The following is a 19,692-nucleotide window of genomic DNA, read 5'->3' as shown; positions in this document are numbered from 1 at the left end:
AAAATGGGGTTGAAAATAATACCAAAAGCTGCAGAGAAATAAGAGGTAAGTTATTGCCTGGCATGATCAATTGAAACCTGATGATTTTAATAGTAGTCATGTATCTTTTATAAATATAATTAAATGTTAAATTAGGAGTATGCCTTAATAGGAATTTTAGGTAAGAAAATTTTCTGGCTTAAGATATTAAATGTTAGAACATTTTTGTAGAAAAATTATCTTGGAGCCTTGTCTCCATTTCAAAATCCTATTTCCTTAGTATTAATCCAATTTTGAGTTACTTACTCTTGAAATAATTTACCAGTGCTTCAAAATAAGATTTTTTTTATTATGTAATCAATGCCTGAGTTTTCACTAAATTTGAAAATCTATTAGGACATTAAAAACATCACTCCTGTGTCAATATTTGAAATCTAATAAAGCTCAGGGGCAGAGAGACTAAAGCGTAGTATTGATTTTTAAGAGCATATAGCATTGCACTTAGATAAGATAGTATCACTACGACACATTCAAATACATCTTCACAATGATAGCGTGACTATTTAAAAACAGTAGTAAGAATATAAATGTTTTAAATAATTATGGAATTCGGCTGATATCAAGAGTGATGTAGATGTTTTTAAGATGTATGATTCACTGGAAATCTAAAGTGTAGACAGGCTATTAAACCAAAAAATAATTTATTTGTAAAGTTTACATTTCCCTTTATGCTACAGATGCTGTTTTCCTTTTTGGGTATTTAAAATTACTTTAACATGAGAACAATTAGAACTTTTGTCATTTTGATCTATTGTTAAATGAGATCTGAAATCTATGTATTATATTATGAAATATATACGCTATTAAATAAACCCAATGTCAATATTTTGTTCTGTAGTGATGATTTGTACTACATATGTAATCTACATATATTATAAGACCTACAAATCAATGTCATGATATTTTGCTTTAAACAGTATTAAAAAAGATGAAAACAGCCTTTTATCATATTTATTATTTACAATACTTTCATATGTTTTGATTTTTTGAGTTTGTCTCTGGTATCATTTGTCTTCAGCTTGAATAATTCTGCTGGTGATAAATTATGTTAGTTTTCCTTCTCTGAATGTTTTTATTTTGTCTTCATTTTTGAAATACATTCTCACCGAATATAATTTTTTTTAGTTTTTTTCTTTTCCCTTTGTATGTTAAAGACATTATTTCACTGTCTTCTGGCCTTCCTACTTTCTGATGTGACACTCAGAGTTTCAAGTTGTTGTTTTTGCTATTTGTTATATATCTTTGATGTCTTGATGCTTTCAAGATTTGATCTTTATCTTTGGTTTTCAGCATGAGATTTTAAAATTTTATCCTACTTTGGTTAGTTAATTTTTTCAAATTTGAAATGAATGATTTCTGCCAATTTTGGAATGTGTTCTGCCTCTATTTATTCAGATTTTTTTTTGTGTCCTGTTCTTTCTATTCTTTCCTTCTTATACTTTAGCCATCAATATATTAGACTCTTAAGCCAAACACAGTATTACAGAATGTTTTATTGTATATTTTTATTATTTATTTTGTTATTTATTTTTCAGAATGGACAATTCCAGTTGCTTCATCTTCAAATTTTATTATTTTTCTTGGTCACCTTCATAATCATTATACTCATAAATCCACCTAATATTTTTTTAAAAAAATCAAATATTATATTTTCAATCTAAAAGAATATAATTTGTTATTTTAAATTTCAAACATTTTCTCTGCCAAATGCTTTTTTATAAATATATATATTTTTTTAGTTGCATGTGGACACAAGACTTTTATTTATTTATTTTATTTGGTTCTGAGCATCGAACCCAGTGCTTCACATGTGCTAGGCAAGCACTCTACCGCTGAGCTACAACCCCAGACATGTAGTAAAATTTTTATCTTTCCATGCATTATAAGCATATATTCCTTACTCTGCATAATTTTAATTGCAGTTTTCAAATCCTTGTTTGTTTCATCTTGGAGTGGCCTTCTATTGATTATCCTTTCCCATGATCTGATCTCATTGCCCTAATTCACTGTCTGTAAAATAATTATTACAGACAATGAATTAGGGCAATGAGATCAGATCTGGATGTTATGAATACTGATATCGTAAAGGTTGTGGATTCTGTACTCATGAATATTTTTTCAGAGAGTGGGGATGATTTGTTTAAGCAGGTGATTAACTTGCATAGACTCAAGCTGTAAACTCTGTCTTGTTTGTTGTAGGCTGCATTCAAATATCAATGCAGTTCTTTTGGTCTTAACCCCCAGAAGTATCCCTCCACTTGCAGGTTTCAGTGTTAGCCAGGAGGCTTGGATAGAGTTTGTTCATAGAATATGGGACACCTTTTAGTCTGGCTCTTTTTAAATTTTTTTTTAAGATTTTATTGATTTAAAAAAATGACAGTGGAATGCATTACAATTCTTATTACACATATACAGCACAATTTTTCATATCTCTGGTTGTATATAAAGTATGTTAACACCAATTTGTGTCTTCATACATGTACTTTAGATAATGATTTCTTCACATTCCACCATCTTTGTTAATACCCTGCCCCCTTCCTTTCCCTCCCACCCCTCTGTCCTATCTAGAGTTCATCTATTCCTCCCATGCTCCCCCTCCCTACCCCAGTATGAATCAGCCTCTGTATATCAGTGAAAACATTTGACATTTATTTGGGGCTACTTTGACATTTATTTGGCTACTTCACTTAGCAAATTATCTTCTCCAACGCCATCCATTTACCTGCAAATGCCATGATTTTATTCTCTTTTATTGCTGAGTAATATTCCATTGTGTATATATGCCACAATTTTTTATCCATTCATCTACTGAAGAGCATCTAGGTTGGCTCCACAGTTTAGCTATTATGAATTGTGCTGCTATAAGCATTGATGTGGCTGTGTCCCTGTAGTATGCTGATTTTAAGTCCTTTGGGTATAGACCGAGGAGAGGGATAGCTGTAGCACTAATCTCTAGGGTATATAAAGAACTCAAAATGCTAAGCACCAAAATACCAAATAACCCAATGAATAAATGGGCCAGGGACCTGAACAGACACTTCTCAGAAGAGGATATACAATCAATCAACAGATATATGATAAAATGTTCAACATTTCTAGCAATTAGAGAAATGCAAATCAAAACTACTCTAAGATTCCATCTCATGCCAGTCAGAATAGCAGCTATCAACAATACAGACAACAATAATGTTGGTGAGGATGTGGGGAAAAGACACACTCATACATTGCTGGTGGGACTGCAAATTGGTGCATCTATTATGGAAAGCAGTATGGAGATTCCTTGGAATCTGGGAATGGAACCACCATTTGACCCAGTTGGCTCTTTTCTTTGTAGAATTCTTTCCTATGTCAGAGCTGTTTGTTCTACACTTCCTTTCCTAACTCCGAGCCAACAGCCTTTCTCTCAGAATGTTGCAGACATAGCTAACTGCAGGCCAAAGTCTGAAGGAATACAACTTTGATTTCTTCTTTTAAGCTTCTCTATTCCTTTGAAAATTAACATGCCTCTTTGGTTTATCTTTAAAGCTTTCAGAATTTTCTTGTGCATATGCTCATTATGCTCATCACTGATGAGCATCAGTCTCTCCAAATCTGCTCTATGCTGATTTCAAAGGCACTAGAACCACAGTTCATTCCTCAGTGGTAGCCAGACTGTGTTATATAGATGGTGAGATCGATTATTTACTGGGAAGAATTAGTGAAAATGGATAAAAAATCCATCCACATTATCATTTTCTAGATCATGTTTTTGGCAACCTTTGTAGTCTAAATATGCTCATTTGAAATTCTTTTGTATTTGTTATTTTAGAAGATCTTTATTGAATAGCTACCTTGCTCCATGTATTAATCTAGGGACAAAGAAGAACGCAGTTCTTTTCCTGTTCCCTAGTGAGCTTTCAATCTAGTGATAAAGGCATACGCCTTATATTTTTTAAAAAATATTTGTTTAGTTATACATGACACAATATCTTTATTTTATTTATTTTATGTGGTGCTGAGGATTGAAGCCAGTGCCTCACATGTGCAAGGCAAGTGCTCTACCGCTGAGCCACAAACCCAGTCCTATAAACCATATTTTTAAGATTATATATGAAGAGTAAAAACACATTCAATAGCTTTTCTCTTGGCACCATGCACATATGTAAAAACCCTTAATGTGAAAACAAATCTATATTCAATAGAAATACATAAAACTCAGTAATAGTCTATTGAAATTAAATATTACTAAATTTAAAGAGATGTATATTAGAATAATGAATGAAGGTCCCTCTAATGAAATTCTGCCAAATAAGGGGGATAGGAAATTTTATCAATCAAATTGGTTGGGAATTGCCAAGCAGATGTCATTTCTCTGCATATGAACTTTGGGAATTGTGATGAGTACTTACTTGGATTCTCCATATTCTACAAGTGAATCAGTCAAGGACATGTATAGAGTTTCAAGTTACTTTTAGGCTTTATAAACATTGCTCAACATGTTGAAATGTAGAAAAATGAAACAATACAATCAAATTTGTGTCTGCCTAATTGTGATAGGAAGAATTCTAAAGATATCTCCCAAGATCCCCCTCCACTGGTTATTCAATCAAACACAGTATTTCTGTAAAGGGATTTTATGAAATTAACTAAAATTACTAATCAATCAGCTGACCTTAAAAATCAAAAGGTTACCCTGTACTATTCAAGTGGACCCAATATAATCACATAAGTCCTTTAAAACAAAATAGGAAGGCAGAGAAGATGAGGTGGAATAGAATATTGGAAAGATTTGAAGTTTGAGGACTTGACCTGGATCACTGACTTTGAAGATGGAGAAAAGGGACTCTAAGACAAGGAATTCAGGGGCCTGTAGTAGTGCAGAACAATGACTGGTTACAGCCAGCAAATATATACCACATATATGTGCCACATTTTCTTTATCCATTTATGTATGGAAGGACACCTAGATTGGTTCCATAGTTTAGGTATTTGTGAATTGAGCTGCTATAAACATTGATGTGGCTGTGTCACTGTAGTATGCTGATTTTAAGTCCTTTGGGTAAAAGTTGAGGAGTGGGATAGCCGGGTCAAATGGTGGCTCCATTCTGAGTTTTCTGAGGAATCTCCATACTGTTTTCCATAGTCATTGCACCAATTTGCAGTCCCATCAGCAATGTTTGAGTGTACCTTTTTCCCCACATGCCGGGGGGTGACGAATAACTTGTGTACATTGATGTAGCAGGATTGAGAGCCGTTTATTGTAGGACAACCGAGGTATTTATACATTTTACACAGCTTATCTAATTAGCATAAAATAGATACAGCAGTCAACCAATCAGGAATCTCCACACTTAATGTCTCGCTTTTGTTACTTTACAAACCACTCCCTCTGGCATTTTGCCAGGCGCCATCCAGACTTGTTTACAGACTCTAACACCCACATCCTCCCCAACATTTATCGTTGCCTGTATTTTTGATGATTGACATTCTGATTGGAGTGAGATAAAATATTAGAGTAGTTTTGATTTGCATTTCTTAAATTGCTAGAGATGTTGAAAATTTTTCATATATTTGTTGATCAATTGTATTTCTTCTTATGTGAAGTGTCTGTTCAGTTCCTTAGCCCATTTATGGATTGGGATTTTTTTTTTTGGTGTTAAGTTTTTTGAGTTATTTATATATCCTAAAGATTAATGCTTTATCTGATGGTAAAGATTTTCTCCCAATCTGTAGGTTCTCTCTTCGTGTTATTGATTATTTCTTTTGCTGAGAAGAAGCTTTTTAGTTTGAATCCATCTCACTTATTGAATCTTTAGTTTACTTCTTGTGCTTTAGGGTTCTTGTTAAGGAAATCAAATCCTAGACTGGTGAAGATTTGGGCCTACTTTTTCTTCTATTAAGCATAAGGTCTCTGGTCTAATGCCTAAGTCTTTGATCCACTTTGAGTTCAGTTTCATGCAGGGTTCATTTTGTTACATGTACCTTTTCATTATTTTCCAGCACCATTTGTAGAATAGGCTATCTTTTCTCCAGTGAATGTTTTTAGCACCTTTGTCTAGCATGAGATAACTGTATTTATGTGGGTTTGTCTATTTGTCCTCTATTCTGTACCATTGGTCTGTGTGTCTGTTTTGGTGTCAATACCATGCCATACAATTAACTTTCTAACATTTAGACATTTAAAAATCAGCCCCCCATTTTTTTGGTTAAATAGAAAAAAATATCTACCTTTGAAGTCTAGAGACATAAGATTCTTGACTCTCCTTGAACACTAATTAGGAGCATGATTTCTGAACTTTCTTTTTTTCTCTTTTGAATGGTCCAATTTATCTATTTTTTCATATGTGTTTACTTTTTCAATCTTATCACTGTTTTCATTGTCTTTCTTTAATTAACACATGTTCAATTTTAAGGATCCATCTTTTATTAAACTCTTTTACCTCTCCTACTCTAGCCTGTATAATTTTGATGAAGTCAAATCATCAAAAGACATCAAAAAGGGGCTGAGGCTGTAGCTCAGTGGTGGAGTTCTTGCCTTGCATGTGTGATGCACTGGATTCAACCTGCAGCCACCACATAAAGATAAATAAATGAATAAAGATATTGTGTTCCTCTACTATAATTTTTAAAAAAGAGAGATCAAAGACATAAATGTAAGATCCAAAATTTTGAAAGAGCTGGAAGAAAATAGGGAAACACTTCAAGACATAGGCACACCCAATGACTTCTAAATAAGACTACATTAGATCAGGAAATAATAGCAAGAAATGACAAATCAAATTAAAAATATCCTGTACAGCAAAGGAAACAATCCAACAGGGTGAAGAAAATAGCTCGCAAAATGGAAGAAAGTCTTTGCCAGTTACTATTCCAACAGAGAACTGATATTCAGAATATATGGAGAAGTCGAAAATAATTCACATAAAGAAATATTTATAAATAAAAGATATAACACAATCAATGAATGGGCAAATTAACCAAAGACATTTCTCAAATGAATTATGAATGGCCAATTATAATATGAAAAAGTGTCCAATAATTTTATCAAACACAAAAATGCAAATAGAAATCACACTAACATTCCATGTCACCCTAGTGAAAATGCAAAAAACAATAAATGCTGCAAGGATACAGGGAACAATGAATGCTTATAAGCTATTTGTAAGAATGTAAGTTAATACAGCTGTTTTGGAACCCAGTATGGAGGTTCCACAAAAATAAAAACATAGAACTATCATATGATCCCACCACACTACTCCTGAGTACATACCCCCCAAAATTAAAGTCAGCATGCTGTAGAGATACATCCATACCTATATTCATCTTGACATAATTCATAGTAGCCAAGTCATAGAATCAGCCTAAGTGCCCATTAGTAGATGAATGGATAAATAAAATATAAGTATACAATAGAGTATCACTGAGCCATAAAAATAATGAAACCATTTTATTTGCATGAAAAAGGATGGAATGAGAGATCATCACAATTAGCAAAATAACACAGACTCAGGAAGACAAGTATTGCATGCCTCCCTCAGAAGTGGAACTAATGGGAACAGAGATGACACGATAGTAGCAGGGAGATTGTTAGAGAAGAGGAAAGGGGAGGGTAAGAAAGTGTAATGGGAGGGTGGGTGAATATGATCAAAGTATGTCATTTGCATGTACAAATATGCCACAACAAAATCTATTATTCTGTACAATTAAAATGTACTAATAAAAATAACTTTCTAATTGCCTATCAGAAATATTTGTTATCTATCTAACCATACACGATCCATTTACTTTTATTTTTTTTACTTCCATGTGGTTTATTTGGCTTTAGATTTCGTATCTAGGAAAACTTTTTATTAATTCAAAATCACAAACTTAATACCTATGATTCTTCTAAGAGTTTAAATCCATCTTTAGTTAATTTTTGCTTATGGTGTGAGGTCTACAATTTCTTTAGCATGTAGCTGTGTTGTTATCCAACCACCATAGGTTGAAAAGACCATTTTGTCATGATTGAATTGTGTTAGCAATTCGTCAAAAATCAATTGACTACACAAGTACTGGTCTATTTCTGAACTCTCAGTTCTATTGCCAGTGTTACACTCTTTTGGCTATTACAAATTTGTAGTAAGGAACTATAAATTTTGTTCTCTTTCATGACATTGTGGAGTGGGGTGGTTATTCGGAGTGTCTCTTATTTCCATCTGCATTTTAGGATCAACCTGTCAATTTCTGCAAATGTGGTAGTTGTAATTTAAAGAAGAAATGCTTCAAGTCCATAGACCAATTTGATCTCTATTGGGCATCTTAACAACATTAAGTCTTCCAACCCATTACACATGATGTCTTTCCATTTATTTAGGCCTTATTTAATTTCTTTCAACTTTGTTTTGTGCTTTTCATTTCACAAATCTTTCTCTTGACCACTGAGCCACATCCCCAGAACTATTTTGTATTTTATTTAGAGACTGGGTCTCACTGAGTTGCTTAGCACCTCTCTACTGCTGAGGCTGGCTTTGAACTTGCAATCCTCCTGCCTCAGCCTCCAAGCTGCTGGGATTACAGATGTGTGCCACCATTCCCAGCTTGTAAGTATTGGATTTTTTGAGGCTATTGTAAATGAGATTTTTTTCTTAATTTCACTTTCAAGTTTTTCATTGCCAGTGTAGAGAAATGCAGCTGATTTGCATATTGATTTTGTATCCTACAATTTGCCAAACTTACGTTCATTATAATTTTATTATTTGGTGGTTCCTTGAGTTCCTTTATATATGAGCTTGTGATATCTGTAAATAGAGATAGTTTTACTTTTTGTTTCCATTTTGAATGTTTTTCATTTTATTTCCTTGTCTCATTGCTGGATAGAAACTCTAGCAAAATGTTAATTAGAAGTGGTGATGGCAGACATCCTTGAGTTGTTCCTATTAGGGGATTTTTTTCCAATATTCGACCATTAGGTATTATGTTTACTGTTATTTGTAAATGCCATTTATCAGGTAGATCAAGTGTTACTCTTTCCTTAAATTACTATATTTTGTGTTAAATAGATAATTTGTAGTGTAGCATATCAATTTCTTAGTTTTTACTCACATTTTTATATTTCTGAGTTATTTTATTAGTAATTGATTTACAGGTTATAGTTAACATCTTAATTTAAAGCAACTGAATTTGGAGTAATACCAACTAAATCCAAGAGTATAAAACAAATTTGATCCTATGTTGCCTTATTCTTTCCTCTTTTGTACTGTAATTGACAAAATCTATATCTTTATGTATTTTGTGCCCATCAACACTGAATCATAATTAAAGATATCTATCAATTACATAATCAATTATAATAATTAATTACTGATTTTTATTATATACCTCTTTATTGAGTGGCCTAGCCATTAAATGTGTCCTTATTTACTTATTTTGGTACTGGGGGTTAAACCCAGGGTTGCTTTACCACTCAGCCACCATTCTCAGTCCTTTCCGCTTTTCCTTGTGAGACAGGGTCTTGTTAAATTACTGAGGCTGACCTCAAATTTGTGCTCCTCCTGTCTTAGCCTCTGGAGTAGTTGACATATCTCACCCAGCTGGTGTGTCCCTCTTTTACGGGACACAATTCTGATAGTTTCTTTAATTCTTTAGACATGGTTTCTTTTAGTTCTTCAAAATGTTTGTAATAGTTGATTTGAAGTCTTTGACTCATGAGATTGGCCTACCTCAAATATTCCTTCTCCTGGTGGCTTTCTCTCTCTGTATGGATCACACTTTCTTATTTCTTTATATTTCTCAAGTTGTTTTATTTTTGAAACTGCACATTTTAAACAGTATTTCCTATGGAAATCATATGCCTCCTACTCTCCCCCTGGGTTTGTTGTTATTGCAATTTGTTGCAATTGTTTTTGTTCAATTTTTCCCCCTTTAATTTTTCTGAACTAATTCTGTAGGGTCTCTATTCTTGCCATGTTGGGCCACTGAATTCTCCATTTGATCAGCTTATTGATTATGTAATGGTTTCAGAGAATATTTCTTAAGTGCTTGTGTCTTAGTTATTAAACAATATGGCTAGAACAATATCCCATAAACTTAGTAGCTTACAAATGACCCAAATTTATTCCTCATAGTCCCAGAGACTAGGAAGTCCAAGATCAAGGAGGCAGCAGATTCAGCCTCTGGTGAAGGCTTCTTCCTGGTTCATACACTAAACTCTATTTCCTCATGTGGTAGAAGGGCCAAGGCCGTTTTTTCAGGACCACCTTTCCCATACATGAGAATTCTGCCTTCACGACCCTACTTCCAACAGCCCCCATCTCTAAACTACTATCCTATGTTGATTAGGTTTCAACACATTTGTTTTGGGAAGGACATCTCAAACGTTAGAACAGGCATTCTAGAACCAATAAATATCTCAGCGCTTACTGAAGGATTCCTATCTTTGTTTTGGGCTGTAACTTCAGCTCTTACTATGAAACTGATAACTCTGTCTGGTTTTCATTTCCTGCTCTCCAAAAGCCCCAAGGTCAGCTAGACAAGAGAGCTTAGATTTTCAGGTCTTTCTAGAGCATGTACAAGTTCTACCCATGCACTCATTCATCCCTCCAGATTTGCAGAAATATACTGGAACTTTTCAAAGCCCCAGTCAACATTTTATCCCCATGAGTTTTATGATTAGTTGATCATTTTCCTCAAGTGTTATACACTGCCTCACAATAGTGAAGTTAAAACACTTGCCACTAGCTGTTTTCAGAAAATCTTTTCAATGAAGAAATATTTTGCAATGAGAGAGCTATCATTATGTTAAATTTCAATAGCATTTTAAGTGATGTCTGTCAAAGATCCACCAGACAGGCCAAATTATGGCAACTATATGAAAATGAGGTTTTGGCAAAGCTCTGACTGCATTTTACTTTTCTGGTGTGCCGGCCACATGAGAATGCTAGATGTTATTTTTTCAAAGTTACCATGTAGCTCAAGAGTGGACTACAAGATGAGGGCAAGCTAAAGCAAATACAGCAAAACAAATAAAACTCTCTTTTTTTACTGAAATTCATTTTTTCTTCACTAGAAGATCTCCAGGTTAGCTATTATCTAGAGCCCTGTAAAAGTAAATGCTGACCATGTTTACAGTTTTAAAAATTGCCTTTATGGAAGAGAAAATTTTCAGAGGTCTTTACTGTGTTATTTTCACTAATATCACCTTCATGTTTTACTGCATGTTTTATGATCTTATAAAGTGGCTCACCTTGCCCTTTGTCACTGATGGCAGACAGAAGTTGATATGGCCACACTCAGCATTTGCAAGCAATGATAAGGGATGACTATTTGAACTTATCCTCTAAGAGATAAAATTTTCTCAAGTATTATCTGGTAGTGTAGAGCTTTGTGAGTTCAATGAACAGGTATGAGACAAAATTTATGATTTGTCAGAAACAGAGATTAGTAATTAGAAATCACAACTTGAAGGGATTTATATCTAAAACTATTATTTGTTTTCTGAACTCAGCCATATTTCTGACAATGATGAACATACTTTTCTCATCTTTATAAAGTTGGATACTTTAACCTTTGCCTTAGGCCCTGCATTTTGTTATGATGATCTGTTCCTGCAGCTATTTGGGGGGGAAATATTCTTAAGAACTGATATTATCTCACTGTTAAAATGCTCGCTTTTTTTTTTAACTCCTTTGAGCCAACTGCTTACAATATCACATGTGATAGGATTTATGTTTCTTCTGCTTACATTTAGCCCCATTAATCACTCAGAACTTAGGAAAAGGAGGAAATACAAGTCTTCCTATGAATAGTTGGGAAAGTGAAACTGAAATCTCTCCCTTATCTTTCCCGAAGGTCAAGATTGCTGGGTTCCATTGCCAAAGTTATTTGATTTAGCTTTCAAAACTTGATTCATGATATCTGTTGCCTTTGTATTTTACTCACTCACTTTTGGTGTCATCCAACTTAGTTTATGTTAGAATTTCATTCCTACACCCAGTTACTGAGAAAAATATTTTTTTTAAAGCCATCTAGCATAAGCATTTAAGATGCATGAAATCCTGATGTTTGTGTTTCTGTTTTTTTTAATTTAATAATTAAAAACATTATCACAAGATTTTTTAATACGTGAGTTTTAAAGATAGGTTATGCATTTGCTTTCATGGGTTCAGGCACAAAATGGAAATACACGAATCATGTAACTTACTGAGAAGTGTGTGGTATAGAGATGAACAGCATACGTGATGATGAAGAAGGAGGTGTGGGGCTGGTATGTGTGTATAACAGGTGCATTGTTATGTGGCTTCAAAGAGTAGGAGAGAATATCGGATACATGAGGCAGTTTTTGTTATCCAAGAGCTTTGTATAGTCTCTTTCTGATGGTCAAAGCTACCAGGAGGACGGAGTGCTAAAGGTGGCATATGTGAAAAATGTTCTGTTGCCGAAGGTTTACCTCTTTCTCTCATAAGTAAACATGATGACTAATGTCTTCTTAAAAAACTAGAGAATGTTTTGCCAGGTAATAGTCCTCTCCAAGAAACATCTCCAAAGATGAATTGAATTCTGTACTCTGTTAGAAGATGCAAGGTAAAATGGAGTGTACCCTAAAAACACTTGCTCTTGTCACTAACTTGGAATTAAAGGTAGAAAGAAGATCTTGCTGTTGGGTATACTTCCAATGCCAGTGCTGCTGTTCTGTTCTTCCTCTTCCTCCCTCTCATGAAAGAGAAAAGTTTATTATTAGGGCCAATGTCAGAGGAACTCAAGCTGTTTCCAGATTTAAAACTCTGCTTTCTCTTATAACCTAAACATTAGCTTTCATTTAATATTTGATAAAACAGAATAATTTGTAGTGCTATAGCATCTAACAAATGACAATTTATATTTATAAAACGCTGTGCTTAAAAATTTAAATAATTCTAGTACAATTTGAAAACTATTATTGCAAATTCTAACTTACTATTAACATTTGCAATAATATTTTTATTATTAAATTCCCATCAGGACCACCACATTCAGTTTGAAGACCTACTATCAATTTGCCACTCACATGGCTGAAGAAATAATAAAATGTAATCATTTGGATAAAATGACACTGATAAAATCAGTGTCACAGCTGATTTGTAACACCAAAATTAAAAAAATATATGATTAATATTTTTTATAAATGAAAATTGTTTTTCTTGTATATCTCATGGATGGTTTTTTTAAGTAGTTGAATATTTATTAACAGTAATTTAAAACTTACTAAATGCTATTACCATTTGTACTGTTAATAGTATTATTTAAACCTAAAACAATCTATCCATATAGTTCATTATGCTTATTAGATTATACTTGTTTAATACGTTTGCCTGCTGCAAGAGCAAATTAATGATTGTCCACTTATACACCATGTTACCAGCTCTTCATCTGAATTTCACATATAATAATTCCAAAGTGTATTCTTTGAGGTGATTTTAATTATGCCTCTGTCTCTATGTACGAGCAATGACATCACTGTTTTGAGTTAGTTAGAGTACAATTTTGAAATAAGAATAGGGAAGAAGTTCCTTAGATTTTATAGTTTTATAATGAATTCATTTAATGGTGTGACAATTAGATTTGATTTCCAATCCAGATCTAACATATTATTGAATAACTTTGGAAAATATGTCATCAAAATCATCAGCATCATTTTCTCTCTCTCTCTCTCTCTCTCTCTCTCTTTTTGCAAATAAGAACGCACCAAACAGTGGGTAGCAGAAAACAATGGTTTCCAGATTATATACTATAACCCTTGTAAAGCATTGCAGGAAATCTATGAAAGCCCAGAGAATGTTCAATATTTATTTTACGGCTTTTAAACAGCCACAGTCATTGGCTTTATCTGTGTGGTAGCAAACACAAGACTGTCAGGGCTTGGTTGTTTCTCATACTCCTGGAAAAGCTGGGACTATTTGATCCAAGCCTTTTGAAACAAAAGCCAGAGTAAATGATCTCTTTTGAATTCTTCATTGAAGTGCTTATTTTGGTAAGCAAGCTCAGTATAATGTTTGCACTGGATACCATTTTTTGCAGGGTTGTCATTTTCTATGTCAATGTGATAAATTGGGTTGTGGACTGTAGCCTGTAGTAACATTATAGGGAGTACAATCACAATTAGTTATTTCACTGGGCAGTATATAGAAGTAAAAGTACTAATTAGGCCATTTACAACAGCAAATAGTGTAGTTTAGTTTTTCATTCCTTAAACAAAATCATATTGGCCTAATGTGGATGTGGCCACGAATCACCACTGGTGGCTTGAATATATTTGCCAGCAATCACTCTGACTCTGATGCCCTGACTCTTGCTTCTCTCAGCCCACTTCCTCTCACTGGTTTCCAGAGTGGATGGTAATTCCTCAAACTTGAGAAGCAGACTTTTCCTTCCGACTAATGACCAACATGCTTGTCAGGTATTTGAAAGTAAACAGCATTTAAAATATTTTGTCACATTTAGAGATTTCTTTATTGTAATTGTTTGGGTAATAATCATTTTTCTTTTTTCTTTTTTTGAAGATTATATTTTATCACTTCTTGAGCCATGTGAATGGCAAATTGATGGTAGGTCTTCAAACCGAATGTGGTGGTCCTGTTGGGAACTTATGGCAGAACACAGCCAAGCTCCAAAATCGATGGGAAAGAAATGTCATCAAAATCCAGAGCTCAAAGAACTTTCAGGTATGTGTATTTCAGGCTCCAGCTATGCCTTTTAAAGGGAAAGTGACAAAAACCGGATTTTTAACACAGGTGAATTAAAAATAAAGTGGTTCACTCAATTTTCCAGGGGCTGAGGGATTTCCAAGGACTTTCATGTGCTGGTCACCCTAAGGAAAAGACAGTTTAACAGTGAAGTCTTGAATTTGTGTAATAAGTTAAAGTAGATACATTTTAAGATATATAGATGTATCTGTAAACTATAATGTCATTTTCCAATTTTTTTGGATTTTTTTGTGTTTTCCTTGCTTTTTTAACCTCCTCTTTCTTTTCATTTCTTTTCTCTTAGAATCATTTTACTTTCAGAGTTTTCTCATGCTTTTGAGAGAAGAGAATAATCTTTGGTAATGAGGAAAGAAACTGTTTGACTTTACTAATTCCGAATGGTGTTGAAAGAGAGTAATTGTCACATTTATCTCATGGTCAAGCTCGATTCATCACAGTCTTTATTTTCCTAAATAATTTCGAGAATTAAATCCAATGAAAGCTTACATAAGACAAACATTTTATGCAGCTTAATACACTTAGGCATGGTAGAAATTTTAATCTATGATTATTGCAAGAGTTCTTGTAAAAGTGGTATATATTTTAACATTGGGACAGCTAAGCAAAATTTGTCACTTAAAGCATTTTATTCCTAATCAATTTGCTTCCTGACCTGGTTTGTAGATCAATTTACTCCCCATAGGTGTCCTTTATCAATTTAGGATGATATAATAATTGATTTTATGATTTAATAATAATTTCATTCTACAGCAAATAATCTGATATGTAATGACCTTAGTACTTGTTTAAAATAGGGAATGAATTTAATTCAATATTGCCTTTAGCTATTTTGGGTGATTAATAGGAAAAGGATAAACAAATAAGCAAGATACCTCATTGTAAATGTCAAATTACAAGATACAAGAAGGGAATATTTTCTTAATTGACATCATAAAATTACCCAAATTGGAATTTTCTGGCGTTGGTAAATTTGGCACCAATTTGTCACCAAAGGGAGATTTAAAAAATCATTTAGTAGATGTTCCAATGGCACATAGACTTAAGAAGAATCACAATTCTATAGTTTGAGACTTTGTACTTTTTTTTGGGGGGGGGGTGGGTACTGGGGATTGCCACTAAGCCACATCCCCATCCTTTTAAAAATATTTTATTAGAGACAGGGTCTTGCTGAGTTGCTAAGTGCCCCACTAAGTTGCTGAGACTGGCTTTGAACTTGCCATCTTCCTGCTTCAGCCTCCCAAGCTGCTGGGATTACAGGCATGTGCCACCATGCCCAGCCAGACTTTGTACTCTCTTGAAGTCAAGTATCTATGTGTGTTTACTGGGGGTAAAAGGCACTTAAGACATCAGGCATTTAAGTCTTCCTACAAATGAGTTATTCTTTTGAGGTACTTGGGATGCACTGGGCAAGGAAGTCCTCTAGCACCATGTTAAAAGAAGATGTTTGACATTTGGGGGGACCCTGAACAAATCTGTGGCTTTGGTGAGGTGTGGTATCCAGAATGAATTCCTCTGAACAACGGTAATATATTCTAGTTCACTGTGAAAATTCGGGCGTTTGTTATTAATTGCTAGAGAAGTTTCTAGTTTAATTTTTAACCCTTCTCTTCTTGGTCCCTGGTGTCTGTCTTTTCTTAATAGCAACAACAAAAGCAACAAAATTAAACCAAGATTGCTTTTGTGGGGACTTAGTCACATCGACTAGATTTGGGAGGGAGAATTTGCTGAATTGCTTTTTCTCTCCAAAACTGTATCAACTTTAAGGAATGAGATGAGAATCTTGTCCACACACACATGCTTTGTCACTATTTATACATCTTTTAAAACTTCTAAACAGAGTTGATGGTAAAAGAATTCCCCAAATAACTTTTTTGCTGATAGGAACAGTGCTTCTACCTTAAAGGCTGGGTAAAACAGTAAACTGTGCGATTCTGTTGGGATCCTTCCACTACACCAATCTTTTAAGACTGCAGGTATGTTTTGGTTTTATCCTGTCAGCAAGAGAGCAGATGTTCATTTGCTATTGTTCGGTGGGCCACAGAGATGTGCTGTGCTGGTAATATGGCCTGCCACCCTCTAGTATCTTATTCCTAAAAAGCTTTCGTCAGAGGCTTATTTGAGGGAATTTTGTAATCAGCATCTCCACACAGCATTTGCTGCCTCATCAACTCACGAGCCCCTGAGAATTATTCTGTTTTCTGTAATTTCCCTTCCTTGCTGACTTCTGGTAGTTAAAAGCCCAGCTAGATTCCAGCTTAGCATGGACTTTTGAGAAAGTGTCCAGAGCTGGCTCTGCTTGGGGATTTTATTGTGTTCATCTGTAAAATTCTAGGTTTATCCCTTAATAAAATTGAGGGAGGATAATTTCTGAAAAAATACAACTATATAAACAAGCAATGGCCTAGGAGGCAGCATTTCAGAAAGTTTCTGAAGACGTTAAAGGAATAACAACTAGTACTTGTTGAGCATTTATATGTGAGAAATTATGTTGAGTCTCTTGTACACATAATCTAACTGGCCTTTCAGGAAAATCCTCTCAGGTTGAATGATGATTTACACCATCGTTAACAGGAGGATTCTAAGTTTCAAGAGGTGAATAACCTCCTAAATCCCATATCAGATTAGAATCTAGTGTAGTTTCATTTCATATAATCACTTAGTCACTAAGCCATAATAATTTTCTGTATCATGTTAAAACATTATGGGAATTTAGAAAATATGGGAGAAAAGAGAAAGAACAAAGCCTCCAGATTGGGTCAAATCTGTTGCATCAAACTTATTAAATATTCTTCTGTCTTGTTGGGAGAAATAATGTGAGGCATTACACAGTGGTGAGGAATCTCAATCATGTTTATGAAACTTGCATATGTAAGCAGTGAAGTTTATATTATTCTAAAATTTTCAAGAAGGCAAAGAATAAAACAAATCAACTATGCAGTAAAATTCAGTTACAAATTCAAATGAAATCTGCCCCACTCCTTTGTCTGCAAGATTCTTTGAAAGTTTGGTGATGGTTGTTGCAGGGATCTTATAGGAAGGAATAAATATTATATTACTAACATATCACTGTAGTTTTCAAGTTGGTAGTTTGGATTGTTAAACTAAATGATAGTGAATTGTAGACTTTTTTTTTTTTTTTTTTTTTTTTTGCTGGAGATCGCACCCACTTCCTTGTCACGCTTGGTAAGTACTCTACCACTGAGCTACAACCCCAGCTCTGAAATAGTTTTTAAATATGCTATTATCTCCTTGTAATTTTTTTGATATTTTATTTAAAAACACTGAAGAGCTCTCTGCAGCCTCTTCCTAAGAAAAAATAGACTTAATTAATAAAAACCAAAAAATGAGTCATTTATTAAAATTATCAATTGTTCCTTAATTTTAAAATTCTACCCTCACTTTTTTCAAAGTTATAATTCAAAACTATTTATTATATGAAGACATGATGGGGAAAAATTACTGGACTCTTCTGATGTTTTGAAGGTTGGCTTCAGAAATAAATTGAATGCATACTACCATTACAGACAACTCTAGTGCCATACATATGATTATGAGTTTCTAGTCACGTTGTTACTAATGTAATTTAAGTGGCCCTATGTCTGGGACTCATTTTCCATTGCACCTTCCTCTAACATTTAAATCAAATGGTTTGGCACTGACATCCCCCCCCCCTTTCTACATTCAGGGGTCATCTTTTCTCAAAATACCTGGGGAAAAAGAAAGTTGCCTCATGTTTGCTAGGGGTCAGTGCAGGCTGTGTCTGATCCCTGAGATGTTGCCAAGATCCTAACTCCATTACCCCCTTATGATTTGCTTCTGTGTGTGTGTGTGTGTGTGTGTGTGTGTGTGTGTGTGTGTGTGTGGTTTCCCTTTCTGTCTGTGTTTGGGGAAAAAATATTTGACAAAATTTTAGAAAACACAAGAAAAGGAAGACACCACTTTTCCTAGAAAGGCTACTCCCTGCAGCCAGCTCAGCCTCTGACTGTTGATGATTCTTCCTGAGACCTGTATCTTCAGCCATTTTGTCATGTCCTAGCCCAAATCCCTGGAAAATCTTTTTAGAAAAATCTATTTACTTAGGTTGTTTATTTTTGCCTGATGGACTTTGTGTTTTGTAGCCATTAGTAAATCTCCCTACACATAGAGAAATATGTTTCTCAGTTCTTCTTCTGAGAAAAAAAAAATGTTTTCCTCTTGCTGAGTCCCTGGGCTCAAATGGCAGCCAGTTTTCACAATAAGTTTCTTCAGTTATACCAAATTAACATGTAATTTAACAGAATCAAATAAGTACAGAATATCTGTTTCAAACCCTAACAAGAGGATTAAGGCAAAAAGTAATTTAAAATTCAATAGGTTGGGCAACAGGGTACAGGAGTGGTGATAGGAATGGAAGAAAAATAGGCTTAAGGGGTCTGATTGGACATGGCACTAGAAGAGCATGCAGTTCTAATTGGAGTTGTGAGCGTTGCGGGGGAGAAGCAGACTTCAGGTAACACTGTTGGAACACGAGTGAGGTAAGGCATCCAATTTGAGGAGAAAACAAAGCATATTATGAATTAGAAGTGACTCCTGTTTGGAAAGAAATATGTTAGAATGACGTGTTGGACAAGAATAAAAGTGAATACGGCACAGCACTATGATCTGCTATGGCATACTGTATCCACACCAACAGTGAACCTAAGAAGTAGCACTGAGTTTCTGAAATAAAGGTGTTTATATCATAAGCAAGTTTGAACAATACGCATGCTTTCAATACATCTGTAGATGAGATTTCAAAGAGCATTGATATGCATTAGTGAGGCAGAATAAAACTCTACTAACACACCAACTTTCTAATAGGCAATTAGAAATTGGATAGTGACTTCTTTCCAGATTTCTTGGATTAATCATACTAGATTATTTCTTCCTGGTGTAGACTTGGGCTGGCTCCATATCACAACATAAAAGTGAGTCA

At 34.3% G+C, this 19,692-nt stretch overlaps 1 protein-coding gene across 1 annotated transcript in view; it reads left to right on the top strand.

Moving 5' to 3' along the window:
• Window positions 1–19,692, top strand: part of Malrd1 (MAM and LDL receptor class A domain containing 1) — a 638,713-nt gene that overhangs the window by 23,908 nt on the left and 595,113 nt on the right. Inside the window, exons 3-4 of the mRNA XM_076872892.1 lie at window positions 14,337–14,431; window positions 14,535–14,696. Coding sequence (XP_076729007.1) covers window positions 14,337–14,431; window positions 14,535–14,696 — 257 coding nt within the window. The remainder of the gene's footprint in view (window positions 1–14,336; window positions 14,432–14,534; window positions 14,697–19,692) is intronic.

The sequence above is a fragment of the Callospermophilus lateralis genome, chromosome 13, assembly GCF_048772815.1.
Source record: "Callospermophilus lateralis isolate mCalLat2 chromosome 13, mCalLat2.hap1, whole genome shotgun sequence".
NCBI classification, from domain to species: domain Eukaryota; kingdom Metazoa; phylum Chordata; class Mammalia; order Rodentia; family Sciuridae; genus Callospermophilus; species Callospermophilus lateralis.
This window is presented reverse-complemented; position numbering and strand designations above follow the sequence as displayed.